This window comes from Anneissia japonica, unplaced genomic scaffold (genome assembly GCF_011630105.1).
Source record: "Anneissia japonica isolate Jap-2015-1 unplaced genomic scaffold, ASM1163010v1 scaffold199_len4679917_cov187, whole genome shotgun sequence".
Classification (NCBI taxonomy): Eukaryota; Metazoa; Echinodermata; class Crinoidea; order Comatulida; family Comatulidae; genus Anneissia; species Anneissia japonica.
The window spans coordinates 1,826,681-1,844,432 of record NW_022686322.1 but is presented as its reverse complement, the minus strand read 5'-3'; the positions used below and the strand labels follow the sequence as shown (position 1 = coordinate 1,844,432).

Here is a 17,752-nt window from a genome sequence, read left to right as displayed (position 1 = left end):
GTTCGTAAATAATATTGTCCTCAAAATATTGTGGCTGAGACATGAGCCGATTAAACGTAGAAATACTCCAGCTTCGCGACATGCCGACGTTGGTACGAGTAGGTTAGTCTACAAACGTTGCCTAAAGTAATTGATTTTACCCGGCAGAACGAAAGAAGGAAACTCCGCTTTTCAGTTGTCTCAGGCGATTGATTTTTGACAAACAATGACCTTTCAGAGGTCAAATTGCTGTCAAGAATATGAATTGGCTGCTTCGCAGCAATAATAATTTTATACAATTATAATAATAATAATCTAGCAGAATTTAAAGAAATCAATTTATAGTGACTGTATCCATACAAAGATTTTACAATTTTAATAACATAGTAATATATAGTAATAATACATTTTGGCTATTTTCTCACACGGCTAGCAGGATCCGGATCCTGCTAACCGATAGCTGCTGTGCGTCCATGCGAGAAAATCCCGATCCGGATACCAACAATATGATGATCGAATCACTGGCCAATAAGAAACTGGAAATTGTAAACGCGTACGTGTGATTGGTTGATGATAGAAACGCCCTCAACCTGCTAACCAATAGCGCTTGCTAACCGTTAGCGTATCTTGATACCGCTAACGGTTAACGCTAACCAATCGGGCGTTCTCACGCAGGTGCTAACGGTTAGCGCTAACGGTTAGCTCCCGATCGGGACACTAAGGCTCTCGTGAGAACCAGGCGGTAAAGATCAAAACATATTTATATACTGGTAGTCATTCTTTATTTTAACAGTAATATAGGTCTCACTCTAATTAAAGACCCCTCCAATTAATGACCACCTCCAATTAAAAACCACTTTTCTGTTGTCCCAAATGAACAAATTTCTTTTATTTTTATTATTCTAATTAGAGACCAAAGCTGCTTAAGACCGTGTAAACCCCAGTCCAAAAAGTGGTCTTTAATTGGAGGGAGACCTGTATATAGTAATAACACATAATATATGAAGTATCAATCAATCAAATTGCATTTATTACAATCTATAAAAAATTTACAAATTGAAGTTTACCAAGTATATACCGTAGTAATAATACATTCAAAGTTCTTGGAAACTTACCATATTTAAATGTTCATTCTCTATTTTATCATTTTGTAATAGTGGATGGTTTTGTGATGGAGCACATGAGTAGTATTGCTTCTTAGCAGCACTGTATGCCACAAGAGGGCACTCTTGTCCTTCCATGATGTTACCCCATGTCACTAGCGCATTCACACGTACCTTGTCCATTGAAGGAATCTAAGCATAAACAATATAAAATATAAAGGTTTAAAGATATAAAAGAAAAAAATTATGAGAGCATTTACTCCCATAATGCACTCAAGTGTGTAGGGGAATAAAGGCTAGCCTACCTTATCCTGGCCTGGAGGAACATAAAATGGCTGTAATGGAATGGTCTGCAGAGGTACAAAGCCTGCCATTGCTGCATCCTCTGGTAGTACAACCTCCTGCCAGCCTACGACAAACATATAATTTTATGTTCATTATAAAAAAAGCAACATTCAGTACTATTGTATTTAAATTTATTGTGAAAGAAATGCGCTAATAGGTGAAATTCCAGTTAAAAACCATTATGTTATCTCAATAATAAAAATTAATACTTACCTTCTTTCTTTGTTAGTGAGAAATTGGTAGGTGATGAGTCAATTGTAATAATTGTGTTCAGAAGATTTGCAATCTCTTCCCACACATCTTTTGTGGCACTGAGTGGAGAAAAATAAATAAAATATTAAAGAACATAAACAGTATTTATTTATTATTTAAAAAAATTTTTATTACATATAATTCCACTATCTTTATCATTGTCATCATAGTTGTTGTTAACATATCATTATTATTATTATTATTATTGTCATCATGTATTATTGTCATTGTCAACATCATCATCACCATCAATATCGGCCTCATTTGGGAACCGTCATCATTGTCACCATCATTGTCTTTATCTTTTTTATCATTACAATCATCTTCATCAGCATCACTACAGTATCTTCCTCATCACCATCACTGTCATCAACATTAAGACCATCATCACCATAATTTTCATTAATATCATCACCATTATTAAGGCTTTCAACATTAACATCATTATCAAAACATTTGTCACTGTCTTCTTCATTATCAGCATCACCATTATCAACCATCACCACAATCATGTACATTATCAGTATCAAAATCATCCATGACCATCACCATTCCTCCACTGTCATTGTGGTTCACCAAGGTCATCGTCATCACCATTGTCATCATCATCGCCATCCACATAGACATCACCATCAACATTCATTGTAAACAGCAACATCAACCTTAGCATTGCATAAGTACCTGTAGTGGTTGGGATTGAGGAGCGGTTGTTCCCAGAGCAGGACATGTGACATCATCCAGTCAGCCCATACCTTCACACCTGGTAACAACTCTCGCAGATCCTCGTTCAAGGTGTTGCCATCTTTAAAAGTTGGACTATCAAGGTGTTCTAAACCGAAAGAAACATTTATAAGATTGCTTATTGTTAATGATAAACTGGCAACAGATGGAACTATGCATTTTCTGAATTTTATGAATCATTGTAGATGTTTTTAAAAAATGTTTTAATATGTATGAAAATATCTTGTTATCTTGTAAGCAAAAAGTTGTTTTATACTTGATATGTGCATAAAATTATTACAGTAATGTTTTTGTATATTTTTCACTATTACCTCCGTCAAGGAGGTTAAGTATTCACTGCTGTCTGTATGTTACCAAGGCCTCTAGCATAAAAGAAAATAATGGAATGGCCCCTCATATTCAGGCAGCCTTCAAGAAAATAATGTACCTGAATATGATGGGCGATTCCATTACTTTCTGGAGGGTATGCTGCAGGTTTGCCCATCATACACAGCCTGCTTGCTTATTGTTGTTCAGGCACAGGCAAAGGTAGTCACTCTGTGGAGTGATTGCTCTAGTTTGAATATATTTTTGTGTGCCTGTTAATAAAAGCTTTTGTAATGAAATATTATGTAAATATCAATTAAACATTTGTAGCAATTTGATATTTTCATTATCATTGTCACTCTCATTATCCCCTTTGTCATCATCATCATTCTCATTACTCAATAGATTTTTGACTTCAATTTGACCTCTAATTCTCGATTTAAAACATATTCTTATTCATGGCCACTACATGGTTTAAAGCTATATGTAAATGCAAGGTTCCACCAAACTTAAAATAGACCCCATTAAACACTAAAGACGGCTCGTCAACATGGTCGAGACAGCAATTCTAAGTTGAAAGCAACAGTGATTTTGAGTGTTGGGTTACCGTTTAGGAGTAGTGTACTGGAATGAAGGAGCAGCGCAAACATCTGTAAGCCGACCTGAATGGCTTGTTCTTGAAGAGGTGTTCGACCATAATGGTATGTATCTTGAGGATCTAAGAAAAAAACAAACAAAATGTTAAGCATTGTTTAAATAATTATTTGAATCCATCACAATGGTCAAATAATAAAACATAATAAAGATAAAGTGAATGGTTACACTAAAATCTTGAGTATTATTTCAATAATGTATTTTAATCTCATCTGCAATTGCTATAATACTACAACACTTCTTAACAAGTTCAAAATTTTGATTCACAATCGTTTGTATCACTTTTGTCCAGTGTTTGTTTCATAGAAACACCTTAACAAGACAACTTTTTTTTAATCAGAAATTAATTTCCACTGACGAGTTTACAAAGTATAAAAAACACACAGTACAGAAATAAATAAAAGATTAGTAAGTAAAAATATAAACACAATACAATATCTATACATGATATATACAGTACATACAATTGGAGTAAACCAACCGTTCTTTGCTTAGTAGTTACTTTTTCATTGCCTAGATTTTTGCTGTTACCATAGCTTTTACAAACTGACAGCTTCAATCAGCAAACTGAATCACCTTTTTAAATTGTTTATTCCTATGCAAAATAGTTCAGTTCTTCAGTGAACAATGTTTCAATAAATCTGAGTGAATGAATAAATGAATGAATGAAAAAAAAAAATATTGAATGGTTGAATAAATGAATGCATGAATAAATGAATGAATAAATAAATTGTTGAATGAATGAATGCATGGATAAATGAATGAATAAATAAATGAATGAATGAATGACTAACTGAACAAATGAATGAGTTAACAAGGATGTAAATTATCACAGAATATATCTAACAATGAGTGAAATGTGAGGCACATAGGGTAAAACTAAACATGGTGAGAGGCTAACCTTTGTATCCAGTGTGATTGACGGAGAACATGTTGATGGCCATAAGTTGTAGGAGTCTAGTACTGTTGATAGGGGGCGGGCTATGATTCAAGAGGGCAGCAAACTCATTCAGAAGCCCTTCAACTGCCATTGCAAATGTCTCCATTCTGATAGCATAACAATAATACAATCAACATTACTCAGGTTGAATAGAAAGTGGCTGAGATAATTTGTGATTAGATCAAATTCGACTATATGCAAAGTCAATTTACTCTTATTTAAGTGATAAAATCTATTTACTCAGGTAGACACAGTGCAGTCTTGTTTTTCGCCAATGTTGATCATAACAGAAAACAAAGTGGCATATAAAAAGTTGTAATAATATTGACAAATGTAAATAAATGGAAGAGTTGTTTTATGCCAGATTGATAGACACAAGGCCACCATAGTTCAGTGCACGCACAGTGATTATCACCAGTTTTCAACAAATATATTATATTTGCATTGTTTGTTTAATATCAATTTTGTGGTGTGAGGTCACAAATACTATTGAAAATAATACATTCATAGATGCATAGTGTGAACCCATATAAAAATTGGTTTTCACGGTCTCCTGAATAAAGTATTGTTATAAATATTTTATAGATGTCATCATCGTTAGCCTTTATTCAAATTGACGAAGCATTTGTTGTAAAATCTTACCCAATCTTTGTGAAAAGTTTTCCATGGACGTTTAGAAAGCTAACAACAAACCGCTTGTTCAACTATCAATGAAAAGAAAAAAAATAATGTAATGTAGTTAGGACTCAAAGTGCTCAAGGGGTGGACTAGTTTGTACGGTAACTTGCTCCTCTCCTAAGCATCTTTTTGCTTCTGAGCTACCCGGTAAACCGTTACCAGCTACTCTCATCTGTCCACAATAGGGGCAGAATGGACCAGCCAGGGTAACCACCAACTGCTTGTCTCGAAAGATGTACTGGGTTCTTTAAAGTGCACGAGCCAAATTGTGTACACTCGGCATATGGCTTATAGTCCTTATCCAAGAAGATTTGTTCCACCACCAGAACCGCTGGTGAGGGTGCCGTTCGAGCCAGCGCCGATATTATGTTTGTACATTGCGGAGCATTACAAAGAATAAACACAAGATATACCTCTACAGGTGTCAATTTAGCAAGCTCTTCATCCTCCTCCTCATCTTCTACATCACCTTTCTTCTCTTCTACTCTATGCCCATCATGTGATATCCAGACCTCCCTTCTAGCACTCAACTCGTTGTTGTGGTCTTTGGTTCGTTGGCGTTTCAATGCCACTTTCTTCTTGTATGCCTCCATCTTAGACTGTTCAGTGAAGGCAACCTAGTTGTATAAAGACAAATAGTAATTTAAAACTGTATACCTTTTAATTGTTAAAGTTGTTATTTTCTGGTAATTTTAAGGCAAATAACAGAGGGTGGGGAGTGTTGAATAGGATCACTGTCACCTGTAGTGTACTATATAGTTCTACAATTTACTTTCTTAAAATTAGTGAATATACCAAAAGACTGCTTTTGGCTTTGATTTTTAGTAGGAATTTTGAGGATTAGCATTTAATTCCAGAAACTTATAAAAATGGTAGTGGCTACCGTTACACCAGTCTTAAACCACTTATTAATTCTGATTGAATGTTATACTGTCCTAATTCAATCCCTACACACAATAACATCCAATCAGAATCAGGAACTGGGTTAAGACTGGTGTAACAATCTATAAGTTGACCTTTCCTATCAGGAACTTGGGAGGGAAATAGGTAAAAGTATCACACAACTCTATGGGGATTTCAACGGGAAGCAAACTTGCAAGCTTACCTTTCGACGAACTTCTTCGAACAGTGTGTTTAAGCTTTCCCTGGCCGACTCAAAAGGGTTACTGGCCTCAAGACTTCTGATATAATAATACACAGCATCCAGTTTTCTTCTCTATTGACAAGAAAAACAAGATATAGATCAATAATTATTAAAAAATCTTATCAGTATACTATTTATTTATTTTCTTTCTTGTCTTGTGTGTTAATTTATGTAAAGCACATTAGGGCTAAAAAGATTATTATATACAGTATGTTAAATATTGACATTTTTGTCTGGTGGAAGGCAAATTTCTTTATAATATCAGTAGGAAAAAATTATCCTTGTATTTCTCTATCTGTGTAATACACTATATTACAGATCTTATTATCATGATTATTATCAATATTTGGCAGAATAATACTAGCAACCCATCTGACAAATACTAAAATAAGATAAAATAAAAGTACAATATGAAAATCACAGACTTACAGTGTTAAGGGCAAGTAGTGCTAGTTGATTGTATGGTCTGCCATTTCTTGGGGCTAACTGCTGTGCTTTCAGGTACCAACTGAGAAAAATCAAATATAAAAAGTATTATAAATAGGCCTAAACTTCTTTCAAGTAAATGTTGCTGGATAATGGTTAATTCGCCTATACTGTACAACGTTAGAGGAACAAGGACCGATTTTTCAAGGACATTTTACACTGTAAAAAAAACTGCTGGCAACGACAACAAAAGTAGTTCCCATGATGTATTGCGGTACCACAAAGGCTATTGGCATGTGTTTAAGGAGAAAATGTCAGTTGCATCGTCTCTAGGCCTACTTGTTCGCTGTATCAAATTTGGGACTCGGTAACAAATTATCTCTATCTACATTGGCTGGCTATCCTAGAACTAATATTTTTTAATATTCAACTCAACACATTTCAAACACATGTATTGTTCATATTAAAGTACATTGCATGATATGCTCAGAATATTTATAATTACAATGTAATCTCCAAATGTCCGACCGCCCCGAAAACCAAATTTCACGCTAAACCGAACTTTTTTTCAAGTCCCAAAATCATTCCTATTTTTTCTTTAATAAAAGGCATTTCAAAAACCAGCCTAGAACACAAAAATCAACTTCTACAAACTGAATAAACAGTTAATAAACAATGATTTCTGGACAAAATAACACAATAAACACCACACTGTGAATGAAACATCAGCATTGCTTAGCTGTAGTCCAATAGCATTGCCATAGAGATTATCTATTGATTAGATAAAGTGAGAGTTACTTATTCCATTGTTTTAAAAATCGATTGGAATCAACCTGAAATGAAGACGGCACTCATAGCAAGTTTCTACAATGGGTGACTCTTTTCAGTCGTTAGATTCATCAGTGTAAATCACAAATGCATAGCCTCACTCATTCTTTAAACACATCTCAAAACATGTTCCTAATTTAATTATGGAGGAAATATGTAAAGAATGAAATTCAAATTTGTTAGATTTATCTAGATTTGATAAAATCATGAGGATGTCTTATTTGTTTTAATAAATCTGTTTAATTAAAAACTTTATCGATTACACCAAGCTTTTTCTGTCGCATTATGCAAATTTGGGCGATCATCACAACCGAGCACATGTTTGCACACGATCCACAAAAAAAAACTAACCAATCAGGGAGCAGAGTTTAGGAGGCGCGGCCTGTTGTTTACAACAATCCACCAGCAAGTGGCATCATGACAGCAGAGAATGTGTTCTGTTTAGGAAAATATATCAGACCGAAAATACACGTCATATAAAAGAATAAATTGTATACATTGTTAATACAAAGTCGATTCTAAAAAATGTAAAATTGGAAAATCTGTTTTCAAGGACTTTTCAAGTATGAACGTCAATTTTCAAGAACTTTAAAGGGCCTTGAAAATGACCCTCAAATTCAAGGACTCTCAAGTACTTTCTAAGGACCATAGGAACCCTGTAGTAACATACCTTCTGGCTTTTCCAAAATTGGTGGTGTCATTGGCATGTTCTTTGTATCTGGCGAGGTCTCCAAGAGCAATCATACACCGCTGCGCACTCAATAAGCAAAGCTTGATCTGTGTCATTTAATAAAAAAAATTAAACTAATAACAAAATATAATAATGCCAACAACAATGCCAACAATATATGTCAAATTAAGATACTGTAGACGAAAACAACAGGCAATTTATGGTGTAGTCATAGTTATTGATATGCTCAGTCCCTATATTGCGTCTTGCATAAAATTCAGTGGATGTAATATTTCTATTCAGCACCCACCTTGTTAAAATGATGGATGTGCCACTTTATGCATAATATTAATTAATTTATTATATGATAACTGTCATAAAATAATATTTACAATAAAAACATATGTGGCAAAGACAAGCCAAACCAGTGACTTGTCGCAAATCCTGTTTTGGAGATAATGGCCAAAACATGCTGGAATTTCAAAATTTTGGAAATCTATTTTATTGCACTAAACTAACCTTTATACATCTATACATCATGCTATCCTGTTATTTTCATTTTCAATGTTAAAACAATAATTTTTAACGATTTGGTGATGGTTTCTGCCTAAGAAATGCCTGAAATCGTAAACTTTGAAGGCTGATTTCTCAAATATTGTTCTTTAAACAGCTGTATGTATAAACTTGTGTAACTTTATGACGAAGTGTCGGATTTAAATGATTCTTTTACCATTTTATAGCTCTCATTTTACTGTTAAACACTGTATTAATAACTAAAAATTGGTTTTTCCAACGAGTGACTGGTTTGGCTTGTCTTTGCCACATATGTTGGTTATGTATTATTTCTGTAATATTTCTATTTAGCACTCCCATTTTTAAAATGCTGGATGTTCCATCTTACGCCTATAATATTAATTAATTTATTATATATTAATTGTCATAAAATAAATATTATTAACAATAAAAATGCATGTTGGCTATCTATCAAAAATACTCAATTTACCTTCCTCGTTTTCTCAGAATGTAATGGGTCAAGACAAGTAGTATGGTGCTGTAAGTTGAACCCATATGATGACTGCAATTTTGTTATCAGTCCCTCATAAAAACTTGTACCCTGAAAGAAAAACAAAAACAATAGACATTTAATAGATGTTTACATTTCAAAAGAACTGGCAAGCCGCAAACATTTCTAACCTCAATATTATCACCGAAGGATGATGAAGTAAAAAAAAAATTCAGTGTTGGTTGGTCAGCAATTGAGTCAAATTCTGGAGTTCAGCACCCCATGATCTTTCGTTGCTATGTTACATTCATCCAGAGTTTAAATTCATTCAAATTGTTGTTGTTGAGACAGTTTCAGTGAGAAGAGTGGGAGATATCATTCCTCCATTGTATTAGTATTAAGGAATAACATTTGCAAAAGATTTGTTAGTACGTTTTACAGTAGGAAGGTTGCCATCTTTAAAACCAATAAGTTATTTATATCCTGGTATCATGGAGTTATAAGGTGAAATGATTATATGTTTCTTCAAGTAATGCTTTATTAAATTTAATGTGAGGATCCCATGTGTGTTGGCACAGTATTCCAGTCAAGGACAAATTAAGTACAGTTTTCTCGACATTACTAAGTAGTACAGACCTATGTATTCAAAGAGGTCACAGTACATGCATTAAGGCCAACTCAGACAGCGTCGGCCGACGCAGCCCGACACGATTTTTCATCGGGGACAGTCTTAAGCCGTCGTGAGAAATATTAAACATGTTTAATATTCTACTACGCAACTGCCCCCGACGTACACCATCGCGTCTGCGTTTAACTCACACAGGCCCGACGCGACAACAAACCGCGTCGGGCTGCGTCGTACGACGCTGAGTTGGCCTTTAGAGGTAATACAACTTAGCAGTTGAGTTTTTCATTTCAAGTCATGTAAACTATTAGGAATGATGTTAGGTGAATTGAGTGGAAGGTATATGTGATAAACAGATAAGAAGCTGTTCTGTATTTTTTTGTAACTTACATGATCCAAAAGTTTAAGCAACCAGGATTTCAACAAGCCAACATCTTCTGGATCCGCATCCTGTAGCTCGGTACGCAGTGCTTCAATAACCTGATGATATGCATACTTCCAAAGGACCTGTTCGACACCATTCTCATGGCAGAGGTTCAAATCCAGGAGCACCACACCTTCATACTGCTGCTCAAGGTCACTCCTTCAAGACGGGAAGAAAGATTACTTGTTAAGACACCAGGCTAGTTATCAGGAGGTCATGTGTTCAATTTCTGACCAAATCATTTGCGATTTTCTCAAGCATTTGGGAACGTACTGAGCATTCAGTACAATAGCACGTCAGGTGGGGCAGTACATCATTCCTATACAATATAACATTTCAGTCTATGCTACCTAAAATACTTTTAAGAATCATGTGACCAAACGGGAAGCTTGTAAATGGGAAAGGCAGCAAGATGTTCTCTACCTAGGGTTATAAATGTGTACCTGATAGGGTTCAAAAGCCAGGTTGCAATTATTATGGAATAAGCACCATGTAGCTAATATGTATTCTACTGGTGTTTAATCCAGTGACTGGGATAATAATTTAAGCATCATGGAAAGAACATCATATATATCTTACCTAGTTTCAAAAGCTTTTGCTAATCTTTCCTCGCTAGTAAGCCTTCGATCAATGACGCTTCGTAAATCACTGCAATACCTTTCAGCATCACGCAGCAACCTCTTGGCAGAGTCTCGGTGGAGGGTCTGCAGCGCCCTAGTTTGCTGGAGATATTCTTGTGATGAAGGGGGGATCCTTTGATAGTACTCTTGGGGAGGCTCAGTGTAGCCAGCTTCAACCTGATCAGCCCAGTTGGCATGTCCCACTGGTTGCTGCTTGTAAGCAGTATACTGATTTGGGTGGCCCTCAAACTGGTTAGATCCGGTTCTACTTGGGTATTCATACTGGTTGTCTTCATCAGGATCATAGAACTGTAATTCCTCATGCTGTGTCTGTCTGGGTGGTATGGCAGGCTTCTCATTAGGTCTGCTTGGATCCCACAAGCGACTCTGATCTCCACGTTTTGACCGTCCTCTGTGGTCACGCTGACGTTGGGGACGTGGCTCAGCTTGAGGGTAATGGGTGTTGTACTGACTTGATCCAGGAGCACTAACTATTTGAGGTTGTGCTTTTGGAGGTGTACCAACAAAACTTCCAGGATCACTGGGAAGTTTTAAGATACCACCTCCTCTAGGCTTCATTTGATCAGGTTCAGTACTTCTATGTTCAGGTTCTCTATTCCAATTTTCCCCTGGATTTCTTCCTACATATTGCCTGTCTTTCTTCGGTTTCCTTTCTGGTTCAGATTCAGAGCTGCTTCGAGATCGACTAACATTTGATACATTCCGAACCTCTCTGACATTTTTATTCACTGTAATGGACAACTTCATTATACCTTGACTATCTTTTTGGGGATGACTTTGGCTTCCAGAAGTCTGCTGGTACCGATCTTGCCTACCTTTTCCTGGCTTTTGATTTCTTTGCCCATTCTTTCTATTTCCACGCCTATCATCTCTTCTTCTTTGTCCCCTGTTGTCATGATCCTCAACCACTGCATCAATTTCTTGATGTTTTTCTGGTACATGTGATATATTTTCGGATTTAATTTTCACCACTGATGCTGGTGAGGTTGCAACAAGGACTGGCTGATCAGAGCTCTTGTACATTGCTTCCGTCTGATCATTGCTCTCATGGGCTTGCCAGTTCTCTGAGACCACTTTGACAATTTTTTCCTTGGACTCTGAAGGCCAATTTTCAGAAGGAACAGATATTACTTGGTGATCTTGAATTACTGGCTGAGCAGCAACTGTGCAACTTGGACTCCTACGAATATCAGAATACTTATCTGCTTGCCAAGTTGCTTCATTCTTCGTATCTATTTTCTGTGTTGTCACTTGCCTCTGGGTGCCACTCCGTCCTAAATCCACAGTGATAGTCAGACTTTCATTACCTGAATCTAAATGTGCCCTGTTCATTTGCTTACTATCGCTCTGAGAGATTGCACTTGTCATGTCTTGTGGATTTTGCTGATTAGATTCATAGCTTTTGGGGCTCTGAAGTTTTGGGTTAGTAAGTTTATTGCGATCACTTCTATCTCTCCCCCTACCACGTCCAAATGGTTTGATATCCATAAGAGCAGGAATTTTATCATGTTTTAAAGCTCTTTGATCATTTTGACTGGAAAAGATTTGTGATCCTACATCAGTGTCTCTCCCACCACTTCTTGCATGCTTATTTGAGGGTGTAAAAACCTGACTCACTACTGTGACATTCGATCTGGAATTGTCCTCAATCGAAGTTACATTTTGGATAGGCTCTCTAACATTGTTTCCACCTTTCAGATGTCTGGACTTTTCAGGTACAAACTGTTTCTCACTATAGTCTGCCTTATGTGATTTCTGATGAGTTGGTGTATTTTGTTGAGTTCTCAAGATGGGTTCATGTCCCTCAGACTTGGCAGAAACAGGAGGAGGACGGTTCTGTGGCTTATTATGTGGTGAATACTGCTTTGTGGTAGGGTGACCTGATTCTTTGTCTAAAGGAGATTTTGTTTCAATTTGTCCATTGCTCTGTTCCTCTTTGTTACGGGACAGCCGTGAGACTCCTGGCTGATAAATTGCCCTTGCGGGTCTTTTGGTGTCCCTTTTCTTCTTTTTCTCCTGCACTGACATTCTGTTTACTGATGTTGAATCTAGGAATAGGAGTTGAGAAAAGATCTGTTAATAGAAGGCTCTGAATCAGAAATTCATGTCACAATTCATGGTTAAAAGAATGGAACTTTGTTATGAAAATTAGATGGACAGGCACAATAGCACTGATTTTGCCATGGAGGTTCTACAGTGATTATTTTAAGACATTTCCAAAGAGCTTTCATAATCATACCTATTGTTTTTATTCCAGAGTAATTTTGAACTTGCAAAAAAACAAAAACAACTGTCCAGAAAATTAGTCTCGGCTTGTCTCAATATATACAACCAATGTATTGCATAACAATGCAATTCTGTCCTAACCATTTTTCTGCAAAAACTTATTTTTTAATTACCCATGCAAATACATATCTAGGCCACATTTTTGCACAGAGGATATATTCCCCATCAAGCCTGTAGCCAGGATTTTGGTAGGGGAGTTCTTTTTGATACTGAAAGGGCACTTGCGAGCACCATTGGCAGGGGCCAGGGGGCCGCCAAGGGCCCCTGGGGGTCCAGGGTTAAAACCCCGGTGGGGGTCCAGCATTCTAACCATTTACAGGTGTTACTTAATTGATTTGAGAGGCCATACATTAAAAAAAAGTATATATTAAAGAGGTAAATTTTTGAGTTGAGAAAAGATAAAAAAAACAAAAAAACTACTACTTTAGTACTACAGTATTGGTAATTTAACAACAGCAGCATGATACAAACTCCAAGGAATCCAGTAGGCCTATGGTTTATTCTTTATTTTTTATTTATATAGCATTTTGGAAGTTGTATCATACTATACTCACTTAAGATAATCAATAACAAAAAAAAACCGGGACAAATTTGTATGGTTGGTTGTAACGTATTATAATCATTATGTTATAATTATGGTAGGCCTAATAATCAGGTATTAAAATAGGACTTTTAATGATGATAGGCTCTAGGCTAGGCCTAAAGTGTAGGCTAGCCAGCCTTTGTTGAAAGGGCACTTCATGAAAAGGGGGGTTCGTTCGAACCCAACGAACCCCCCTGGCTACGGGCTTGCCCATGCAGGCCTTACTATACAGTCTGTATCTATCCTAGTCCTAAGGCTAAAGGAATAATACCTAGGCCTATAATAATTATAGGCCGGATTAATAAGGCCTAGGCCCTATTATCATAATTATACCATGGAGGTATTATTGAGGAGATCACTCGAAAAAGCTCCGTGCACGCAGCTCTATGCAAATGAGCTAAGAACAAAGTTGTCGCAGCGCATTAAGATGCATGATGCCTTTGAAGTCTAATGTGTTCCCTGCCACCAAATATTCAGCAGGCTTAGTTTATACCAAAAAATTGAACATGGCGAAATGCAGATCACCTTCTTTTCTCAATGCGCACTAATTACAGTCAATCACTATGGCTGCGCAATCGTTTTCATTTTGAAGCTGATATATTTATCTTTCATCAAATACCAAATATTATATATCTACAAACAAAGAGTTTCGAATTAATTGAAATATTTACATGAGATTTAAAAGTATGGTATATTTCAACTTGAATTTCCAAGGATAAAACATGATAATTCTAATTTTAACAGATTAAGAAATGATGGAAGATTATAATAAACTAAGTCATTTTAGTGTGAACTATTCGAAAATTCAATCCAAAGTCAGAGTATTTTTCAGTTTTACGCTGCCTTAGATTTATATAGTCAAAAGTCAATTTTTAGACAAAATTATAATGAACACAGAAGTAATTGTAACAGAAATATTTTGTGAAATCTGTTTGTGAATTATACACATAATAACTGCCTAAGAAAAGATAATCCAATTCAGCTTTAATGAAACGTAGGGATATCTTCTCGTACTTCCTAATCAAACAAATAGGCAGGTCTTCCGAACTTAAGTCCTTGATGATGGAACCAAACGGATGCAAATTGATGAAAAACACATCACATTATAAGAAAAGAACTAAGGATTTAATGGTAAACATATTTCAGGTGTTCTCTCCAACCCATCATCACTACAAACAGAAAAGCACAAACGAAAAAACTTGCCATTCTTAACTAATAGTATACAAAGAATTGAATGAATATTAATTAGTTAAGCCAAAATGTTACCAATTAAGGTAACGAACGATCGTTCTATATAATCATATGCAAGGTGTATAGAACACCTTGCATACATTAGTGCTGTATGCTAATTGAAAAGTTGTAAGCTTAAATGTTAATAAACAATTATAATAACAAAAGTCTGAAAAAATCAAATCAGGGGAACATTGTTAATTTTAATTGAAAAATTGTAAGCTTAATAACAATTATAACAACATACTGAAAGTCTGAAAATGTTAACAATTATAAGCTTAAATGTTAATAACAATTATAAGAACATACTAAAAATCCCAAAAAATCCAATCAGGGGAACATTATTAATTTTAAAGAAATTTAATGAGTTAATTAAAATCAAACGGTTTATCGCACAACCGCTCTGTACAAAACCATGTCGTTGCTTAGTTAATTGTTAACGAAAAAAATGTTAATAAGGTAATACGCCCGCGCGTGATCCAAAGGTGATGAATACATTGGTTTGTCACGTCAAAAGGGAACTGTTGCCAAGTGATCTCCTTCTCAATGATACCTCCATAATTATACCTAGGCCTAAATGTAGGCTTAATGTTAAAAAATAAATTTAAAACAATAATTAATAAATTTAATATAACATTATAGATTAGTTCTGTGTAAGACATCGTCGTGAACGTAATTCTGAGCAACTTAAAATATTATAACACAACGCATCATGCAAACGCTGTATTTTTAGAACTGTATAATGTCACTGCCATAAACTAGGCCTAGGCCCACACAAAATTTTGTTTTGATGCTGTGCAGAGGCGTCTGAACGGGTCTGTTTACGATTTCGGAACGATAACAACAATTGGCCTAAAAATGACAACCTCTTTTGAGCTTAAAACTACAAAATATACAGGTCAACCAGCATGCATAATACGTTTGTCAGAAAGTACTATCATCTAAGCTATACAAACAAACAAAAATACATTACCACTTGTTTCTGTCTCCATTTCAATTTCATCTGCAATTTCTACTATCTCGTTATAAGTTACGCGAACTACTTCCAAACTGTTCGCCATAACAATCTTTCGGATAGCAGGAGGTATGAAAATAGTTTCGAAACCAATTTTCGTTCTCATACGTAATTTTAACATTTACATTATTCATTAGAAATTTAACAATTACAACTAACCTATAGTTTAGATTAGTGTAGAGAAGGTATACATATGATAATAATGTACTTATATTTAATTATAATTTAAATGTAATAGATTTAAAATTTAGAAAAAATATTAGGAACCGCGGTATAGGATCGACCATTGTGCGTCCTTATTGTTTATTTTTTCATTATAATTTAATTTACAAGTTACAGCTAGATATTATTTACTCAATCACTGTGACCAGATTGTATATCATTAGCTGGAACCAGATTAGATTTAATATATAATTTAATATAATTGCACTATTTGTTTAAGCAAACCAAATTTTTGTATCGGAAACGATACAGTACTTTCCGGGGATACTTTACACAAATTGTAATTTACCCTACGGATGTCAAAACACACTCGACAGAATCAGTATCAAAGATTAATCTAATGACTCGAGAGTCCACTTCAAAATACCGACTAACAATATTTCGCACCGCTCTACATGCCCGTAGCCAGGTTCTTCAAGGGGGAGGACCACTAAAGCGAGTGGATTTTTGTGCTTTATGGGGGTCTAAATAATGCTAAAAAAGCAGATATTGTTAAACATCCGAGTCTGGGTGGCTGGGTGGGACTGCAGTGCATTAGTTGGGTTAGAAGACTTTCAGGAAATTTGAAGGAGGAGGGGGACTATTTAGAAAAGATGGGGTTTCAACTCAACTGGAAAGTGGGGGGGGGGGGGGGGGCTGCTCTAAAACGAAATCGAGACCGATCCCGAACATACAAGAGTCCAGGTCCAAAATGTATATATATAATATCACAAATGTAAAAACGTACCGACAAATGTCACTGCCACAAAATAATAACATACCGGTATGTCAACCACAACGTAAAAATAAACACAAATGTACAAACCTCCGCCCACAATTAAGTGTAAACACACCACGAATGTAAAACATTTCACTTACTAATAAACATTTCCATTTTTATATCAACGATGATGTAAAACTAATTAGGCCTATTATTATTATTATTATTATTATTATTGTTGTTGTTATTAATATTATTATCATCAGATGGCCGGGTGTGATTTTTTGCGAGGTTTTCTTAAGCATTAACATTCTAAAAATATTGAAAACCCCTAATTATCTGCTTTCGATTTGCACGGTTTTCGCGTGGTCTATTTTTACAGCGGTGGGCCTTACACCCTCTGTCAAACCGTTACCTAAAGTACTCATACAATCCTGGGGCTGTCCTCACAAATATTTAGGGTAATCATGAACAAAATGTGGGAGTACTGTGACTCAGTGGCGTATCTAGAAGTCTTGAAATGGGGGTGCTGATCAGGAGCGCGAAGGTGAAGTGGGGGGGGGGGCTCGATTATCAGTTGAGGGTCACTAATTCGCAAAATTTTAGGTGATTTTTAACTACTTGACCTTGATTTTGAGGGCGACTTGGAGGGCCGCAGGCGCCAGTAATTTTGGGAGGGGATTGCGCCCACCGCCCCGCGCACGCCAAGATACGCCACTGCTGTGACCTCAATCAGTAGCGTCGTGATAAATGATAAATATAGAGAAGCCATAGTCCAACAAATTTCATATCTCATGACCCCCGTTCCTCTATTTCGTTTCGAATTCATAGACCCGCCCCCTCTTAGTCTAATTTGGAACACGACACCCTCTGATCAAGGCAATTCAACACATTTTGACGGTAGGTACTGTGTTGAGGTTCTACATTTACACAGTGAGAAATTAAGGGCCGTTTATT

At 35.9% G+C, this 17,752-nt stretch overlaps 1 protein-coding gene across 2 annotated transcripts in view; it reads right to left on the bottom strand.

The window, feature by feature from the left end:
• Positions 1-15,980, bottom strand: part of LOC117115423 (telomerase-binding protein EST1A-like) — a 20,447-nt gene extending 4,467 nt beyond the window's left edge. The window contains exons 1-15 of one of the 2 annotated variants that reach the window (XM_033259211.1): positions 15,832-15,980; positions 10,698-12,807; positions 10,085-10,277; positions 9,070-9,180; positions 8,067-8,173; positions 6,572-6,650; positions 6,104-6,214; positions 5,412-5,615; positions 4,963-5,024; positions 4,282-4,427; positions 3,334-3,444; positions 2,361-2,508; positions 1,641-1,738; positions 1,388-1,491; positions 1,095-1,274 (exon numbers count right to left, since the gene is read on the bottom strand). In XM_033259211.1, coding sequence (XP_033115102.1) covers positions 1,095-1,274; positions 1,388-1,491; positions 1,641-1,738; positions 2,361-2,508; positions 3,334-3,444; positions 4,282-4,427; positions 4,963-5,024; positions 5,412-5,615; positions 6,104-6,214; positions 6,572-6,650; positions 8,067-8,173; positions 9,070-9,180; positions 10,085-10,277; positions 10,698-12,807; positions 15,832-15,979 — 3,912 coding nt within the window. In that variant the 5' untranslated portion in view covers position 15,980. Of the gene's footprint in view, positions 1-1,094; positions 1,275-1,387; positions 1,492-1,640; positions 1,739-2,360; positions 2,509-3,333; positions 3,445-4,281; positions 4,428-4,962; positions 5,025-5,411; positions 5,616-6,103; positions 6,215-6,571; positions 6,651-8,066; positions 8,174-9,069; positions 9,181-10,084; positions 10,278-10,697; positions 12,808-13,961; positions 14,079-15,831 lie in introns of those variants that run through there. The other variant, XM_033259219.1, reaches the window with a different exon arrangement.
• Between the last annotated feature and the right edge of the window lie 1,772 nt (positions 15,981-17,752).